We start from the raw sequence: 19,515 nt of genomic DNA, 5'->3' as shown, positions 1-19,515 counted from the left end.
ATTAAGCAAACGTTTGCAATTATACTTTAAAGCGATATACAACATTGCATCATAAAACTGACAACTCAAAGGAAATAGTTGGAAAGTTAAAGCGCTGAAAAAACAGCACAAACTTTAATTAAAGCGTCTAGCACGTGCCACTTCAATATCTCATAGTTTGCAAATTGTGAGTAAATTTATTTTTCTCGACTGAGTATTAGGTTGCAATGATGGAAATGCCTCGTGGCTGGGAAACTTTTTATGAGCTACAATTTGCGGACTCGTTTTCAGATCCGACTTCGAATCACCTTTAACGTGGACTTAATAAGGTATCTTTGCTTATTAGTTTCACTTCATTTTTATTGGATTTGCGACAAATTGCGGTTACTTACAAAGTACTTTTTAGTAATAAAGGAAATGTACTAGTTATTGTCATTATATCTAACGAAAAACTTAACTTTCATAGATTTCACTATACAAAAAATCCAAAAACACGATGAAACTGTTATCTTCAAAGCATTGGTACTTAACGATGTAAATATCGATGTAGTTCAAACCTTTGTATGACAATGTATGTATGATTCACTATAATTATTATAAAAAATCAACGCTAATTTGTGATAAATATCTTGTGGAGGCTCATCATATTAAGAAAAATCTAAACATACATTAAGTTTATAACAGCTACCAGCTTGCGAAAGCTAATTGTATCTTGACAAACCAAGAAAATCTGCTACAATGCTTCACATAATTTCTTTACATGATACCATTTTCATATCCATACAACGGCAAATGAATTGCAGATATAAATGTATGGGTGGACATTGATTGATCGGTCTTCGGAAACCAAACAAATGGATGGGTAACGCTGTCCAATTGAAAGCCTCGGATTCTTGTGAATATGGAATATACAATTTATCATTTCAATAGTTACTCTGATTTATAACTCAGTGTATAAAATTTCAAGAAAAATGTTAAATTCGGTTTCGAAAGGTTTTCTTTTAAATCACCTCAAAGTATATTTGGAGTCCGTAGCCCTTATGAAGTATGAAGTCCCGCATGCAGACACGCCTCTATGTTTATTTCATTAATAGTGTGTAAAATAGTTCAAATAGACTTTTATATTAACTTTAGATGTAACATTTTCCAAGTTCTGACGTTGACACTCCAAAAACGTTTAACGAATAAGTAAGATCATCTATTCTATTTTATGCACAGATTATTCAACTTGTAACAAATAAAAAAAGGGTGCATGCTCTTATGTACGCGCGTAAGAAGTTATACTTGTTTGGCATTATTAAAAATTGTTTTTGATTGCAAATAATTAATTACAATTAAATAATCAAAGACTGGAAAAGGAGTCATTATAGTCAGTAAAGTTCAGTTTACATTTGAAAAATTAAATAAATAAATATTTATTATTATTCTCTTACATTAAGTGTAACATCAATTATATTATTATTCGAATGTTGTTTTTAAATTATGTCTAATGCTGTAGCATCTTCCGTGGGCAACTTCATTCTGTTAATTTTGTGTCACGGTGCGCGCCCATCTTAAAATTCACTCTCATCAATTTTTCATAACGCGCCTAAAGAAGTATAACTTCAAAAATCATTGAAATCAAAACCTACTGCTACTACTGTTAAAATCAACTAGATTAAATACAAAACTGAGTTATTAGTATTGGCAGAAGTTTTTAGAGATTGTTCATTATAACTTATTCAAATCATTGGCATATCTAATAAGATTTATATGCAGATTAAAGGAGAGAGTAAAACAGTTATAACATAATAAATCATCACCCTAATTACCGATTTCATGACTGCGTTTTACAACGTCATAAATTGTAACATCTTAATGCAAATAATATTCAAAGTGAGGCACTTATGCTAACGAAGTGATGTCACAAATCTCGGTCCCTGAATACTGACAATTTTATATGTCAGTATATAAATTGTACTTTAATGCCAGTATATAAATATATTATTATATATAATATATATATGCCAGTATACATTTTGATTAAGTGTGATCCAGTATCTTTAAGATACTAATCGATCTACCCTATCGATCATAAGATTTTGGTTGGTGTTTATAGCTTACGCTCTTCCGAAAACTATAGCCTTGAAATTCCGTGTCATAACTCCTCCTTTCTTGGCGAATCCTTTAAGATCTCTGCAGTTAAGCAATGGAACTCAATTCCAGTCCCTATTCGCTTAGCTCCTTCTCTATCTTCCTTTAAATTTCTTCTTCACAAACATTACCTGTCCATATCGTATCCCTAACTTTAATAATAGGTACCTACCAACTGTCGTGAGACTGATCTTAATTTAGGGAATTAAAAATGATTCATGTGCACTTTTTATTAATATTATAATTTTTTTTTCGTGTATTCTTTATTAGTTTAGTTTGTTTTTTGTTCCTGATAAGTTTCCTTTTCTAAACAATTAAATGTAATACATGTATTTTTGCACTTCTTGCCTTTCATATGTAATTTAATACTTTTTTTTTCTCACAGTGGTTGCCTAGAAGAGATCGCTCGAAAGCGATAAGGCCGCCAGTTGCTCTCCTTTTTATTTAATTATGTCAACTGTACTATATTAACGTATATGCAACGAAGTTGCAATAAATAAATAAATAATAAATAAAATAAATATATTTTGGCTCCATGTTTCAGGTTAATATCCCGGCGACGCGACAATTTGGTTGCTGTTTCAACTCGAAAAGACGTTGGGCATTCACAAGGATTTTCAATCAAAAACCTACCATTGCTTTGGTGAACTTACCACAAACCAATAATAAAACCGATATGGATTTAAAGAAAAACGCTTTTTACCGGATTAAAGTTATGGATAAAAAACCGATATGGATTTATAAAACCTTATTGTATTTACTATCAGATAAAACTTTTATAAACACGTTAGTCCTCAAAGTTAATTGAAGTTGTTCAAATAAAAGTGTACTGCCGTTTTAATATTTGTTCTCGACGCACGTACCACGACTTTGCGCTACTAAACATTTTATACACTGCTGTATTTTTCCACTTTTATTACTTTATTGCTATAAAATGTAGTTTAATAAAACGAAATTTAAGGTCCTAAAACCCATTGTTTTAGTATATTCTTAGCAACCTCCAGCACCTCAACTATCATATTATGACAATAAAATAAATCATACTAAATTAATAACATTTATAGTAAATAATTTTAAATTAAATTGTTTCTATATTATTTTTCGTAGTATCTCAGTATTTTTTTTTATAGAACAGGGGGCAAACGGGCAGGAGGTTCACCGGATGGTAAGTGATACTGCCGCCCATGGACACTCTCAATGCCAGAGGGCTCGCGAGTGCGTTGCCGGCCTTTTAAGAATTGGTACGCTCTTTTCTTGAAGGACCCTAAGTCAGTTGGTTCAGAAATACTTTAGTGGGCAGCTGGTTGCACAAGGTGGTGGTGTGCAGCAAAAACAACCAAGAAAAACGCTCAGTTGTGGAACGTCGGACGTCGAGGTGATACGGGTGGAATTTCATATTCTGCCTAGATATCATCATTATTAAAATTATATCTAAATTATTATTCGCATCAGAAAACCTTGTATGCCCGTCCAGATTTGGGTAAATCTTATAAACCTTATATGATCGGTCAAAGGGCCTGGCGGAACTTTCATCCCTCAAGTTCTATAATCCTTTCTATTGCTTTATGAATGTCAATATATCCTTTCCTATACTTTATTTCCTAATACGATTGTAATATTTATTTATTGTCCTATCGACAGTCAAGTTTTAGTATTTTATTTAAACTAGCTAACTTTATAACATCTTCTTCATTCATAGATAATGTATTATAGAGAATCGTATTAATTATGTAGAGATAATCTGATAGATCTGATGTATGTATTATATTGTGATAATATTATCATACAAAATATTTTCCTATTACTAGTTGTTAGCTTTTTACTGCTTTTATCTTATGTTTTGTGAAGACAAAAGTTACCAGAACTATAAACATAAACGAAGATTCACGTCATAGGAATTAGACTCCCAGATTGTAACTGTTCAATAATTTTAAATGAAAATAAATATCGGTATAATATTATTTATATTACCAAACATTTCATAAATATAAATAGAAAATGTGTTTATATACTACGCTACGAAGTGCAATAGTGAACCTATTGTTTCAGCAAAAGCTCGACAAAGCTTAAATTGTGGCATGAAATGGGTTCTGAAGGCCGCGCTAAGTTGTCGTTAGAACTGTATATGTTTTGTTAACAATTATCTCCTCTTGCAGGTCTTAGAGAATAATTTAATTCCGAATATCTTAACAAGCTCATAGCTTCATGAAGTTAAATTAAGACTTATATAACTTATCCTGTTAAATATTGGAATGATACAACTGTTAGAAAACAGATAAAACCTGTTATTTGAAATGTTTTGAAACTAAGTATCATAATCAAATTTCACCTGAATTTTTTTTTGCACACGAAACCAAAATATATTGTCATTTTCGAAATACTGTTTCATAAATCCAATAGCACGTCAATTTTTAAATAGTATTTCGTTTATAATTACAAGATTAAGGAATCCTCTTTCCATTACAATGCATTTCTTTGATAACAGAAGCTTGCTTCTTTGCAGACCTTAATTTATGCTGATCATTTTATAATTGACTCTGCGCCAAGGTTTTTTATTATATAAATTACATAAGGTTTGTTTTAATTATCTGCCATTATGACCTGTCATCATAATAGAATGATATCAGAGCTTCTAACGATGAATAATGTAATTGTGTGATCAATATTTTGATTAATTGAACCAATGCCAGACTGCCTCATGAAATGACCATGCGTTCAGCCGCGTCTTACATCTCGGGTCATGTCATGATGCGACCAGTGAACATTTCACAAGTCCGTATTCACTTCTCCCGCCGAATCTTTGTAATAAAATAATCGTAAAAATGTTCCTGAAATAGTGAATATTTTACAACTAGCATATATCAGCAAACTAAAGTCAGCTTCATCTCGTGAGCTTTTAGTAATCGAACTTTATTCAGTTATAATGAAAACGCTGACTTCACATCCCCTTTGTAATCATATAAGTTTGACGCCTTTTTGTTGCCACGTATAATATTAAATCAGTATTTTATACCACGGTAAAGAATAGATATGTTATATGAACACAATACCACAATTATGGTATTGAGATTTTAAGTGTTCATTCACATTTAAATGCCTAAACCTATATTAATACTCCACCAATACTACATCGATATTTACTTTTAAAATCAGGCAGTTTTTTTAATATTCTACCACACTGAATATGTGTCAAAATTATTTTTTAATTAAAGTAGGAAATATTTTTTTCACTATCACACGATTTTTTAAATTTATTTTTCGCTATTAATTATATAAACATTTATATTGACTAGTAAATGTCAATGTTTTTATGCTTTTAATCTTTGACGAAACGAAAATTAACGCCGGAAGTTGACCACAGTTGATTACCCTAATATTCTATAACTCACGCAAGGCACTAAACATAAAAGCTACACGCCTTAATTTATTACATAATGAACATACCAAAAACCTGAACGAGAGATACGAATAAATTATATGCTTAGTCAACAATAATACTTTTGGGAGGTCACGTATGGTATTCCCCTAAGCTCAATTTACGGCAACGGTATACGATAACAATATGAGTGGGTCAAGGCTACAGTGTTACTTACACTTTACGATTACGATTTGGATATCGTTCGAATATTATAAAAGGCAAATAATAGTTTTGATACAGTACAGTATTAGAAATATTAATTTATATTAGATTATTTTTATTCATAACATATTAATCTACACTAACGACTATGGACTTAAGGTATGCTGTTTAGATTTTTACCGATTTTTAAAGTGAAACTTTTATTACATCGTCTGTATGTTGCATGTTGCGTGACGGTCGGCCGCGGTGTAGGGATAAAGTGAAAGGCGCTCGTCATAGCAGCCAAGGCCAATATGGTGGCGCCTATAATTCGCAGCAGCTGACCGTGTAGTATATAGACTATTATTTAATATGTGTATATAATCTAAATAATTGTTAAGTATTACCTACTCTCTAAGACACAGAGCTCAATAAAAATATTAGTTGGATACTTAGACTAAGTATAGTAACTTTTATTATTTCCCATTATCATTCCAATTTTCCAAGTATAAAATTAAGATTGTAAAACCATTTTTATACCCTTATATATTATTTCAAATTTTTTTAGTTAAATGTCTATAATGTGAAAAAAAGTTTCACTTTTACCGTGGTTTCATAAAACCACACAACCCTTTTGCGCCAAAGAAGTATAACTTCGAACGTGTGTACATAAGTTCACACACACTTTTTTATTGTTTAATTGTAATTAAATGAGTAAAGACCATGATAAATTATGAAAATTTTACCTTTTCATACAACAATATTATGTAGATCGTCTAGTGTAAAAACATTGTTATATGTAGACGTTTTAGTCAGTATGGCGTCGTCGTATAATTTCCCAAATAAGGTTTAGGCTTATTTGTAGAGCTATAAAGGAACTAAAATATTTCACACTGATATTATTCTGCCAAAATCAATAATTCTCCATCTTTCATTGATAGACACATTTAAATGATTCACGTAAAAACTTTTATTTTTAAAGCACTAAATTTATATGGCTTAGATTGTTAAGCTGTACTGTATATTACAAATGTAATAAAAATATAGAAACCACTAAACATATACTCGAAATTGAGTTAAATTATCTGCCCGCCCTTTTGCGATATAGTTAATAGCTCAATAAAAGCAAAAAAGCTTAAGATTACACTCGTCAATTATTTTAATCCAAAGTCCAATAAATTTAATCCTCTTAAATAACGATTACGGCGAGAGAAACGCAAACAGGATTTAGCCAATTTTATTAAGTCATCGTTTATAACATTTTAATTTATGTGGGAGGATTTTTAATTCTTACTCTCCTGTATTGGCTTGTATTGGTAAATACTTGATGCTCCGTTCATGGACATTAGTGTCAACAGCAATTCTAGATACAGAAATCAATGACGTCAGGAATCGAAGGCGTAAATAATTTTGGTTGAAATAGCTGCAGACTTCTGAGCTCAAGATCGATGTATGTGAGCAAGACAAGATTCAAATGTATTACCACTAGTAACCCGTCTATTTACATTTATTTTATAAGAATCTTTTGAGCTGACAGTTCGTTTTTGCCAATATAGATAAAGTTTATGCATAGCACACGTAGCGGTGAATATTGCATATTCCATTACAGCTTGATTAGCTGCTACCTGTGTAATAGCTTATCATAATTAAATCGGCTGATTGGGTGCAATATTGCCGATAATTAAGGGGAATAATAGGACAACACGGTAAGAATTCTACAACATGCAATCTATAATTTACTTAATAATTTAGAAATAAAATTTTGCAGTATCATTTATGAGTACTATATACATATCTTGTTTATTTTAAGAAGTATCAAAAGTTTGTAAGGCTTTTCTAGTTATCTGATTCGCAATAAATTTTACAATATAGTGACAATACCTATCGGTCGGCAAATTTCTTATAGGCGTACTATAGTCTAGTCGACAAGTTGAAAATGGAACAAAATAGAGATACTACTCTTAAAATTATGTGCGATAGCTCATTGGATCCGGAATGACGTCTAGAAAAATGTGCTAAAAGCGTGTATTAGCACATAAAAAATTGCAAAAGTTATAGACCATTAAAGATGAAAAAATAATGGCATTTAGTTTTTTGCCAATATTTAATAAACTATTAATATTTAAGAAATTTCAAATAAAGATTCTGAAAGAGGAGGAAATTTCTAATAAAAAACTCCTGACTCCCAGAACTCTATCTCCATTATTTATAATGTTAATTTAACGCTGAAAATAGGTCTGCGGGTGACATTTTTAGGATTCGCGCGTGGCGTCAAAAGCGACTACGGCACATTCATTAATTTATTTAAGGTATTGAATATTTTTTTTTAAATTTGAAAAAATTATGGTGTGTTGTGAACACTATAATTAATTTATTCCCGTTGAAAATTTTACTTAAAGTTAATTTTTCAACAAGTTAAATAATTGTTAACTAACGAAATTTTCTCGAACGACCGTCTTAATTGTAAGTGAAAAAAAATGTTTAAATAATGGTCGCAAAAATATTTCGCTTCGTAGAGCCTTTCTTACATACATACTTAACAAGATCGTGCCATAAAAGTTAAAAAAATATTTATACTTTGTTTATAACAATTTTTTTACTTAAACAAAAACTTTAAAATCCATGTAATGATGTTAAAAAAAAATTTTTTTTTCTAAATCATCATAAAATAGTTTTTTTATTAATACAAGATATTTATTGATTTGCAAAAAAAAAATTCCCGCCATTTGTTGATAAATTTTTTTTAAACAAATTGATTAAATCAATATTTTTTTAAAAAATTTTAACACAACTTTATTACATTAAAAATTTTATGATTTTTATAAAAAAAATTTTTTTTTACATCATTACATGGATTTTAAAGTTTTTGTTTAAGTAAAAAAATTGTTATAAACAAAGTATAAATATTTTTTTAACTTTTATGGCACGATCTTGTTAAGTATGTATGTAAGAAAGGCTCTACGAAGCGAAATATTTTTGCGACCATTATTTAAACATTTTTTTTCACTTACAATTAAGACGGTCGTTCGAGAAAATTTCGTTAGTTAACAATTATTTAACTTGTTGAAAAATTAACTTTAAGTAAAATTTTTTTTTTTTTTTTTTACTAGAAACTCCCCCAATTTTATATTATTGTGTAATTGAATATTTTTTGTTCAGTACAACTAATACATAAACAAAACTGCGCTCGATTGCTTTGATTGCCCTCTGGAATCGCAAGCTTAACCATCAAAGCCACATGTAAAAGCAACTCTTGAAATACGGCTTAAAAAGGTCAACGTAGAATTAGTATTGACAGTATCGATTTAGTCTATTAAAAATTGACTTCAACTGCAGTGAAATAAAATATTTAAATGCTTTGTAGACTTGCTCTATTTACGTCTTGATACCTAATATCGATTCTTACGTAATGTTTCATTTTGTATGCTGTATAGTAAAGGTTACGTAAAGCACAGAAATATAAGATACTTGAATCTGGTTTCTTTTCTTTATCTAATTACTTAAAACTATTCTTCTGTTTTTAAGATTCAATATACACTTACTGTATCTTATCGTTTACTTGTTTTATAATTTTAAGTCGAACTTTTATTTTAATGAAACATGAGGCCAACACGCATGGCAATGATGTTGGATTTACGTGTGTGTGTAAATACGCTATTATCTTAGAGATCGATAAAGTATATAAAACATTATCTAATGTGTAACTTAGTATAATAAATATAGTTTTTTTGTACAAAAAACAAGATATAATATAGTTTTACTTAAAACACTGATCAATGTTTGAGTGTGATTTGACACACAATTGGTGAGATTTTTATTTTTTTAATCAATTTACCTAAGAACTTATCTACTTATCTTGATAGAAAAGCTCGTATTTTAAACATTTTTATGCTTCGAAAGTTTGTGCTTGATTTTTTCTTCAAACTTTACCTAGTTCTATTATTGTTTTAAGCTTCTTATGTAAGTAAATAAAGCTATCAAAGGATTACCAAGAAGCTAGATATATTGTTGTTTGTGTTTCAAGCTGTATAGGAACTTAGCACAAAGGCAGATTAGACGTGAAACTTCGTCTGATAGTAACGTACATCGAAGCAACAACGGTTTCCTGTCAAATAATAATTGGGGCATTATACGTCGATATGGCGTCAAATTTCTGCATATATTTTATTGATAATTTTACAGCAAGTAGATGATCAGCCTTTTGAACCTGATATGCCGTGGAATAATTTTTTGAGTATTTTACCTTCGCCGTATGAACAATAGTTAACACGCACAGGAAGTAAAAATCGATTACAAATCACATAAGTTTGACGACTACACCGTATGTACTAACGGCTCGAATAGTAATAAATAATCTTTAGTGAGGTACAGCAATAATATATGATTAGTTCACGCCCTTTTTGGTATAAGAAATATCGTTGCAAGTGTGGAGTTTCTTTGTCGCTATTAAATGCTTTTCAAGTCCCATAATACCCAGCAGAACGATCCAGGCGCCAGTTTTATTGTCTCTCTTTTTACTGTTAGGATAACATGTGATTGTTTTCTTGTATATTATACAGTAGTTCAGAACATTGTGCAGTGTAACATTTATAATAAGAAAGTTTACACGTTTTAATTTTTATTAAACCACATTTAGTATTATTACCTGGTGGGGTAATGCGCGTCAACTAAATAAAAATAACTATCGTTACTTATAATATTTTCATTATTTGTTATGAGGAATTTCAAACTGTTATTTTGTATTGTATAGTATTTAATCGAGGAAGGCTGTATGCAATATATACAAAATCAAGACGACCACATGATAGGAGCGTGATAATCTAATATATAAAATTCTCGTGTCGCGGTGTTTGTGGTTAAACTCCTCCGAAACGGCTCGACCGATTCTCATGAAATTTTGTGTGCATATTGGGTATGTCTGAGAATCGAACAACATCTATTTTTCATCCCTCTAAATGTTAAGGGTAGTTCACCCCTAAATATTTTTTTTATTTAGGTATAGATATGTTTTTCTGTTTTTATTTTTTATGATACAGCATTAAAAAATACATACAACCCCTAATTTTCACCCTTCTATGATCAACCCCTATTTTTTTATTATAAATGATATACATGGCAAAACGACGTTTGCCCGGTCAGCTAGTAATAAATAAATATCTTTAAGCGGAATTTCAAAAGACGCAGTAAATATCTTAATATATCAAGATGCTATTTATATAAAAAGTTAAACTGCAATTTATGGTAGCAATTTGTTTTAAGTATCGTTGCAATCCCAAGGGAGTCAGTTAATTTCAATATTATACGCTAGAGACCGCTAGAGAGACCTCGATGCATTAAACTGAGACAAATTAATTGTTTTACTAGACTACCGCTCCCAACTTTAGTCTAAGCAATTTAATAAAATTATCTCGCGTCCCATTAGACGTACATACTTACCGGATAAGTGTTGCATTTCGTTATCTTCTATCTTCTTATATATATATATAATGAAAATGGTCTTCGTTTGAGGCTCAATCACGCCTAAACCACTGATCGTATCGACATGAAACTACAACCATTCGATGCGAAATTTTTCCTAGATGGTTTATAGCTATTTATTTATTAAATTCCAACGTTCCTTCATTTTTTTATTGCTGTTTTACTTTTATGAAAATTTATCCATACGGACTTCACCGCGGAAACATTCGGGGAGGCTTCCTAGAACCTCTAAACCTCAAACAACATCTGTTAAAAACTCGATTTTCGAAATATTTCAATTTTCTTAGCGGGAAGTTAAAAAGAAGAATAACAAAAATAAGAAAAAAAATAAAATAATGAAACATAAAATTTATTTTAATTCGTCTAGCAAAGCGGGCGCGAATAGGCTAGTTTGTAATATATTTAGAAAGATACTCATTCAGATACCTCGTTAAGGTATATGAAGAATGATACACTTAATAAAGAAGAAGCTATATACAATATTAAAGTTTTTATTTAGTTATAATTTCAATAGAACAATTAGAAAAATTCTATACTTATTACAATTCAAAATTTTTCCTAGTCTGCCGCGGGGTGGTACTGCATATTTGAGTAGGCATTGGAAGAAACCGGTTACCATTATAATATTTATATTTCGAAAGGACTTGCTGGACTTATATACAAAAGCATTTCAAGCTATGAAAAGCGAGATTCATAAAAAATTAACTTCAATTAATTAATAAGATTTTTTGTTTTTTTCTATTATATACTTTTATCGATTTAATTTATACACTTACAGATTAATTATAAGCAATCAAGAATATATAAATGAATAAACTAATTTTGAGTGTTACTACATATATACAGTAATATATACGGTAACAGATATAGTATATATATTATACAAATGGCACAATATTTTTAATGCATCTTTTATTCGCGATAATAAAACTCCTGCCTCTCTGCTCTGCTCTTAATATGAGCATTAAGATATCCGATTATAATATTTATGAAATACTTATAAATATTTATATATAAATCACATAAAACATATACTGTAGGGAATATAACAATATATTTATATAATATAATTTGTTTGTATATTAAATATGGTTATAGGCGTGACTAAAGATAAGAGTCGGATTCAGAGAGACTAGGGTCTGTTTCACAATGTACGGATAAGTTCTACATAAGTTCCAAATTAGCTATTCATTACTTATTGGTAGGATAAACACTATTGTTACGTTCCACGACTGTCAGATAGCGCTATTCGTCACATAAAATCCATTATAAGTTACGAGTCCGATGAATGTCAAATAGCACAATTTATCTTCCACATAATTTATGTGTTGCATAGCTATTTGGTACTTTATCCGTTGTGAAACAGACCCTTAACGTCAAATATGACTCCTGTGAGTTATATTAAGCCTATGTTAAGTGTCAACCCTAGGTAAGAGTGTGAATACATACATACTCATAAAAGGACTGAATATTATGTAATATTAAATATTAATATGCTCTTAAAGCGCAATAAGCCTTCAAAGAAATAAAATTCATTTCAGTATCATATAATGCTAGTCCGTATGCAAGTTTCCAGACCATTTATAGCGTACCCTTTCAACGAATATAGCTCATATTGATACATTAGATACAATGGCTTAATAAAATCCGCTTGAATGCTGCTTGCAATATTGCTTTTGGTCCCATCCGATGTCTCGTTTCGAGGAAGCTTATGTTATGGATGAAGTATAAAACTTTTACTGTATTCAATCGCCAGGTGTAAAATAAAACTATATCACTTTTATCTTGTCATTGTACTATTTTATGTTCACTATAACGTTCTAAATTTGAAAAAAGAGTGTAAACTCCAGGTAAGGTACCTCGGTTTTACAACAAACCCCTTAAAGCGACGAAATCACTCAGCTTTAGTTGGTATAGCTTGTCTTTCATACAATGATACACTCTACATAGATTACATCCACCATTAATTACGACAACATTTAAATAAACTCACGTGTAGACAAACTGTTAGTAGGAGTCATGGATATCTATATTTTATCATATTCTTAGTTGCTCACAAACTTTCAAACTGTAAACATGGCAAGTAAGAGAAAATGTGTGTATTAAAGAAAAAGTTTAACTGTTACCCGCAACATATATAGAGAATTACTAACACTAGTCTGAAATAAACTTTTTCTTTTCCTACTACAGATTTTTCTTATTTCCATTAAACTCTTTATAACGTCAAAATAAGCACCCTTGAGTGTCGTTATATAGACTTTACACTGTACTTGTAAACGTATTGGTGTACCTGATTATTTTTTATTTTATACAATTCATCGTAGATTTTGTGTATGTTTCAAGTTTTTGTTTCTTTAGTGTCAGTTGTCAATAATTTGACGTTTATCTATTTACTTCAAATTCTGACATAAAGCGTCACGTATTCTTTCTCGATTTAATCAACTAAACCTAATTATGGAAATTATTAGAAACACCCGTTTATAATATTGTGGTACTTACTGAATACGTCTTTAGTCCTGGCTGCTATGTAACAAGATTTTCCTTACAATTAATTATTTACTAAATATTGAAATGTTTGCAGTAAACAAATTGCAATTGTGTTTTGGTGCATCTTATGAACTGAAACTTTAAGCTTTTTTCTGATATTATATTTATATCAATTCGTTAAATAGTTAGTGTGTAATAATGTTATATGGAGAAAATACAGCATATTTATATGACTATAGAATGCTGCAACCTGTGTTCTAGTACCTAATTTTCTATTTTCTAAGTATATTTTGCTAAAATATGACGTCAAAAAACATATGCATCATTGATAAAATATTTAAAATGCAAATACAAAATTCATACATATAAATACGCATGATTTTGAATATTATATCGTTAACGGACCCGATTTAAACTAAATCCCTTTGAGAGAATTCGTTTAACGATAAATCTAGGGTCGCCCGCAGATTTTCGCATTACAAATTTAAATGCTGTTTACATAAAGAAAATTCTGTAGTTATAAAGTTCAGACCGTATAGAGACATTTCTTTGTAACTATAAAGTTTTATAACTTAAGTATGAAACTTTAAAAACATAAATCTTTAAGCTCAGTGCAATCTAACAAACCTGCAACAGTGCTACAACGCAGTGATAGTGTAACGTGCTGTGAATGCGACTTGATATTCCCAAAGCTTCACCCATGAACGAATATGGTAGCAAAACAAATTTGCTGATCTCAGGAAAAGATCCCATTTGCATACAAAGCCAGTTTGTCTCGTGCCAGTGCGTTGATGTAGCCATCTCCTAAACTGATGAAAAAGCTAAGGGTGCTGGGACCGACTACGGGGACGTCACATTCGCCTACTAACAAATTACTTCTGTGATAAATCACCACAGATCACGACTGTACAATGTGCAAGTCACTGCTCAATTAAAAACAAAAGTCTGACTTGTATTTTTCTAATAGTATCCACAACCAATAGAAAAGTACAAATAATATTGTACAGTCGTTTCAAAATGGGGCCCACCGTGCGGACGTAGGTTACTGTATCTCCCGTGGCCTCAGTGAATGCACGCCTGAGCCGAGCACGACGGGTCTGCGACAGGGTTTGTGGGCAGAGGAGCAGTCCCTGCTGGAAACACGAACGAAGTCAAACTACTGAGAGAATCTCAAGACCCTTACACAGCACTTACACAGCAGCTTAAGCTCAGGCATCTCAGACGAAGTTCAAGACGATTTGCTTTGACTTGAATATTGAATACTATTTATAGAAGTATCCAAGTAACCTTCTGAAAATTTGATACTCCAAGCTATCATATAAATGTTATGACCAGAATAATGAATGTATATAAATTAGAATGTCTTATGTTATCATCTGCGACGCCCTTTATTTCACGTTAGGATACTATTTGAGTAAATGACGTGTTTATACAAAATAGTGTTCGGGTAAAAGCCGGAGATTGTTTTAATGACGCTGAAATGTGTCGAGTTGGCTCCAAGTGACGTGAAACGGGTATAATATATGGAGTTGCTGCAGCATTAGGGTACTTTGCACGCTGTATTGTACTATATTAAACATGCTATACAAATTTATCTTCTCAGTAAGTTATGAGACCAGCTACAAAGGGAATTCAAATTTCGAATTTCACGAATAGGAATAAATATACCCGGAGTTTTGAAGTCAATATTTTATAGGCAATTTTTTATAGATAAGCACTTAAAGAAAATGATATTGGTTTAATTAACTGGCATCACTTAACAAAGTAAAGATACTCGAGTAATTATACAGCTGTTTCCTTGAGGCAATTCGCTTAGCCATCAAATTAGATTAACTTTTTGCCGCAACGCTTCTTAGACATCTTATTTTATATAACCAATAAACGATGGATTGAAAAAAGGACAGAAAAAATTTAGAGGATTATAAGTCAGCAGCATTTAGAATAATCTCATTTTTAGCATTTTATGGGAAAACCCTGTAAATATAAGCATAATAAACAATAACGAGCGCATACAATATATTATATACGGTATTAATAACATTATTTGTAATAGTATACAGTGCTACGTAAGTGCTACGTGGTGTAGCAGTCCCTGCGTAGTATATAAATTGAGCCGAGCGCCATCTATGCTCCGAAGCCTTACCTGTTTAAAAGGCCGCATTCCGCCGTTGATTCTGAGCGAGTCTGCCGCGATTCCTGCAATTCCATCTCCTGGTTCCCGTAGCTGCCGCAGAGAGGCGCTAGGGTGGTGACTATGGTGAGCACAGTGCGCCGCGCATGCGCTAGATTCCGGCTGAGAACTTTGTCGAATGATTCTGTTGCTTGTGGTTGGTAGTAATAGCGCTGGAGGTTGTATTACGGGACACGCGCTTACGGCGTGTAGAGAACTACATCCACATGGGTAGTGTAGACCGGATCGAACACTTTCTCGTGATACAGATCGCGCTAGGTGTAACGATGAGATTGGTGCTGTTGACTGACGTCGTTCACAAGCACGACATCTATTGCAAGTGTGTGGAACTAGCTGACATGTGACGGACCCGCGGTGTGAACACATCGCAACGGGCGATACCAAAGTTTGAGGACGTTCGCATTGGTCTCTACATTGTAATTCTATATCGGGAACACTTCTAGTTGTCCCATCTTCCACTCTAATCGAAGCAGCGCTTTCTTCACTGCCTGGTCCACCGGAGAGTTGAGGGCGTAAATGTGTAGTACAGTCCTGGCGTTGAAGGACTGGTTTCACACTCCTGTTCTCATTTGGAATAATAACGGTTACAGCTGGCCCTGATACAAGTAAACTAGCTGTCTCATCGCTGCTTCCGTAACCGGAATTTGTAATTGCTTCTGTACTATCAGTTGTAGGCACTGACATTTTAAAATCTGAAACAAAAGAGAAAATTTTAACAAAAACTTATACAAAAATAAAACAGTTTAACATTGCTTTGTAGGCTGTAAGTAACCCTTGTCACCAGCAGACCACGCGAAAGTTAAAACTAAAGTGCCACTTATTTTATACTGCGACGTTGATTTTTTTTAAGTGCCTCTCGCGAGCGCTTTAAAATATTATATTTTAATACAAAATATTTTTGAATCCTTATATTTGAATTGTAATGTTTACCATATAACCAGAAGTTTTCTATACTCTTAACGGTAAGGAAAAGGGTCCAGGGTTTAGGCAGATCATTAAATAAATCTTCCCAGGCGTAGATTCATGCTTGAAGTGTTATTGTCGACGGTTTTCAAACTAATTGAATGTTTATTATCTGGAAATCCAAACTTACATACGTAAAATGACTAATATATTACAAAGTTTACTCGTAAAATAATTTTATTAATTCAATAACATCATTTTTACATTATATAAATATATGAGATGATACTAAACAATTCACACATTTATCTCGAAAACAAATTTGTAAACGGAAGTCTACATTAAGAAAAGGCTTCGATTTCCTTTTCCTCTTACGAGCTTTTTAATGGAATGTTTTTACCGACTGTTCAATTATACATTTATGTATTTTTGTGCTTTTTAAGATAAAATGAACAATCAAAATATTAGTCCTCATGACATCCATCATGTTCATCAATCAGAAACTGTTTTTAATTCGTTTTAATAAACTAAATATTAAGATGGGAGATTTGTTTTTTTAAATATACTGAAATTTCGCTATGAAAGGTACAAAGAGCACTAATAAAGGTTAATTCCATCATAAATAAGATACTTTTTAAAGAAAACATAACCCATTTTCAGTTACAGTCTTAATCTTATTGTGAGCTTTCACAGTGACTTTAGTCATATAAGTTATGACGTACACAGAGACTCGGGCCATTTATAAGAGTGCATAGTCGTGCACTTCGTCGTACACATAGTAAGTAACTTGGTACTTTTATATTTCATGCTTTATTTTGTTGTCTCTAAGAAGGTAGCGGTGTCATTTAAGACATTTTCCTTAAAAATAAAGTACATTAAAGAAAGCTTTTTTATTACCACTCGTCCATTATAGTTGAAATTTGTGTCGCAAAAGGCGATAGACTATTTTTAATACAAATACTAAGACATGTAGTTACATCAAGGCCCTTCAAATAATACAAATATTATTTTTACAATTTAAAATGTAAATAACAGATAAAAATTCAGAAGTTAAAAAAACCAATTCCCAAATGAAACTTAAAAACAATAAAGATAAAAATTTAAGTTTGTTTATAAATAAAATAGTGTCAGGACAAATGTTCTAAAGAGCCAAAGATGTAACAGAATGGTGAATTTACCATGGTTATTATAACAAAATGTCCAGGTTTCGATTACTAATGAAATCATACAATTCGTCGTAACAGTACTAAAACAATAATTAATAGAAAAAAATAGTATCTTTTATCTTGAAGAATAGGACTTAAAAACGTATCATACACAACATAAATAAGTAAAGACACACAAATTGTACAAACCTTATTAAAACGAACAATAAATCTTAAGTCTTGTAAATATACTCCAATATTCATCTTCCAAGTTTAAGTTTCAAAGTGATAAAATATTCACTATTTACATTCTCCATATATTGCTCACTGAGTTAGTTATTTGTGCAAGGCCAAGCAATAATTTGTATGGTAATGTATGCCTTCGGGATAATATTGATGCTCGGATTACCTAACACGTGTACGTTAAATCAATCTATGTACTAATCACTTAGTTTTTTTTTATTTAACAGATAGTACGTTCTTTAGACTGAATGAATCTTGGTGGCTAATTCCTATTGAAACTTTTTATGTGCATTTTGTCTGCCGGTATGAGCAAAAATTCACGAATACGCTACATATCCTGCCAACCCGTAACTGCATTTTACTAAAACCTCGACTGCACTTTAAATCGCTCTGGTCGTTAGTGAGTAACAAAAAAAACTTTAGAGGTCAAGGGACACCCGGATGGAACGAAATTCCTTTCGATTAATTTAAAATCTATCATACCAATTAACATATAATTGGTATGATAGATTTTCTCGACACCAATCTTACGACGAAATAAAAAAGCCAACATCACGAGGTGTTCCCAGGCGGTCACCCATCCAAGTACTGACCTCGCCCGACGTTGCTTAACTTCGGTGATCGGACGAGAACCGGTGTATAACAATAGCAAATAGCAAAAAAGTGTCGTGACAACTTTTCGTAAGAATTTATTCCGTCTAGCCCCCTTTCACAACGCGCGATAAGGAACTTCGTTCCAATAATACACTAAATTAGATATATCTTCTGCTATGTATTTGTAACTTGCTATTCGTTTTAATTTACTTAGGTATGAATTTGTTCGCATTTGAATACGAAGTTTTTGAAGTTATGTTTAAGATCAAATATTGACAAAACAAATCAAGATTTCTTAAATATTAAAAACTTTCTTCATGTGTCTCCTTTCCACCTACTGACTATCAGCAACAGTCATCTTAAAAAAATACTATGAATAACCTTACAATTTAGTATTTTTTTGTACGTAGTAGCTTCTTCTATAAAATATAAGAGAGAGTGTCATAATAAAACCCCATGAATGCCCTCTGCACCACCGAGAGGATATAGGACAGTAAGTCGAGTATTATACATATCATTCGAATTTTCAAGGTAACAAACACATTGATTTTCATTGCACACGTGGCTATGAAAGCCACGTGTAAGATTAATTAGTCTAATTTAGGTGACCGAACTTTGCTCTCTATAATGTAAGATTTTGAATGTGACATGTGTTCAACACTTCTAAAAGGAAAAGCATTTACTAACACAAAATGTTATTTAAGTATGAAAGTGGCGTAACTTAAAAATAAATTTACTTATTGGTATCAATTTGATTCATTTTAATAGTTTTTTTTATTGTACAGGTGACAACGGACAGGGTC

General features: G+C 31.5%; 1 protein-coding gene across 8 annotated transcripts in view; it reads right to left on the bottom strand.

Annotated features, from left to right (window-relative positions):
- LOC125050537 (small conductance calcium-activated potassium channel protein) overlaps window positions 1–19,515 on the bottom strand; it is a 145,271-nt gene that overhangs the window by 71,858 nt on the left and 53,898 nt on the right. For 5 of the 8 annotated variants that reach the window (XM_047650445.1, XM_047650447.1, XM_047650448.1 and 2 more), the window contains exons 2-4: window positions 15,780–16,519; window positions 14,665–14,769; window positions 13,649–13,669 (exon numbers count right to left, since the gene is read on the bottom strand). In XM_047650445.1, the coding sequence (XP_047506401.1) occupies window positions 13,649–13,669; window positions 14,665–14,769; window positions 15,780–16,511 (858 nt within the window). In that variant the 5' untranslated portion in view covers window positions 16,512–16,519. The remainder of the gene's footprint in view (window positions 1–13,648; window positions 13,670–14,664; window positions 14,770–15,779; window positions 16,520–19,515) is intronic. The other 3 variants (XM_047650450.1, XM_047650451.1, XM_047650452.1) reach the window with 1 other exon arrangement.

The sequence above is a fragment of the Pieris napi genome, chromosome 6, assembly GCF_905475465.1.
Source record: "Pieris napi chromosome 6, ilPieNapi1.2, whole genome shotgun sequence".
In the NCBI taxonomy this organism is placed as follows: Eukaryota; Metazoa; Arthropoda; class Insecta; order Lepidoptera; family Pieridae; genus Pieris; species Pieris napi.
Note: the sequence above shows the minus strand (reverse complement) of the source record. Positions and strands in the feature narration are given on the sequence as shown.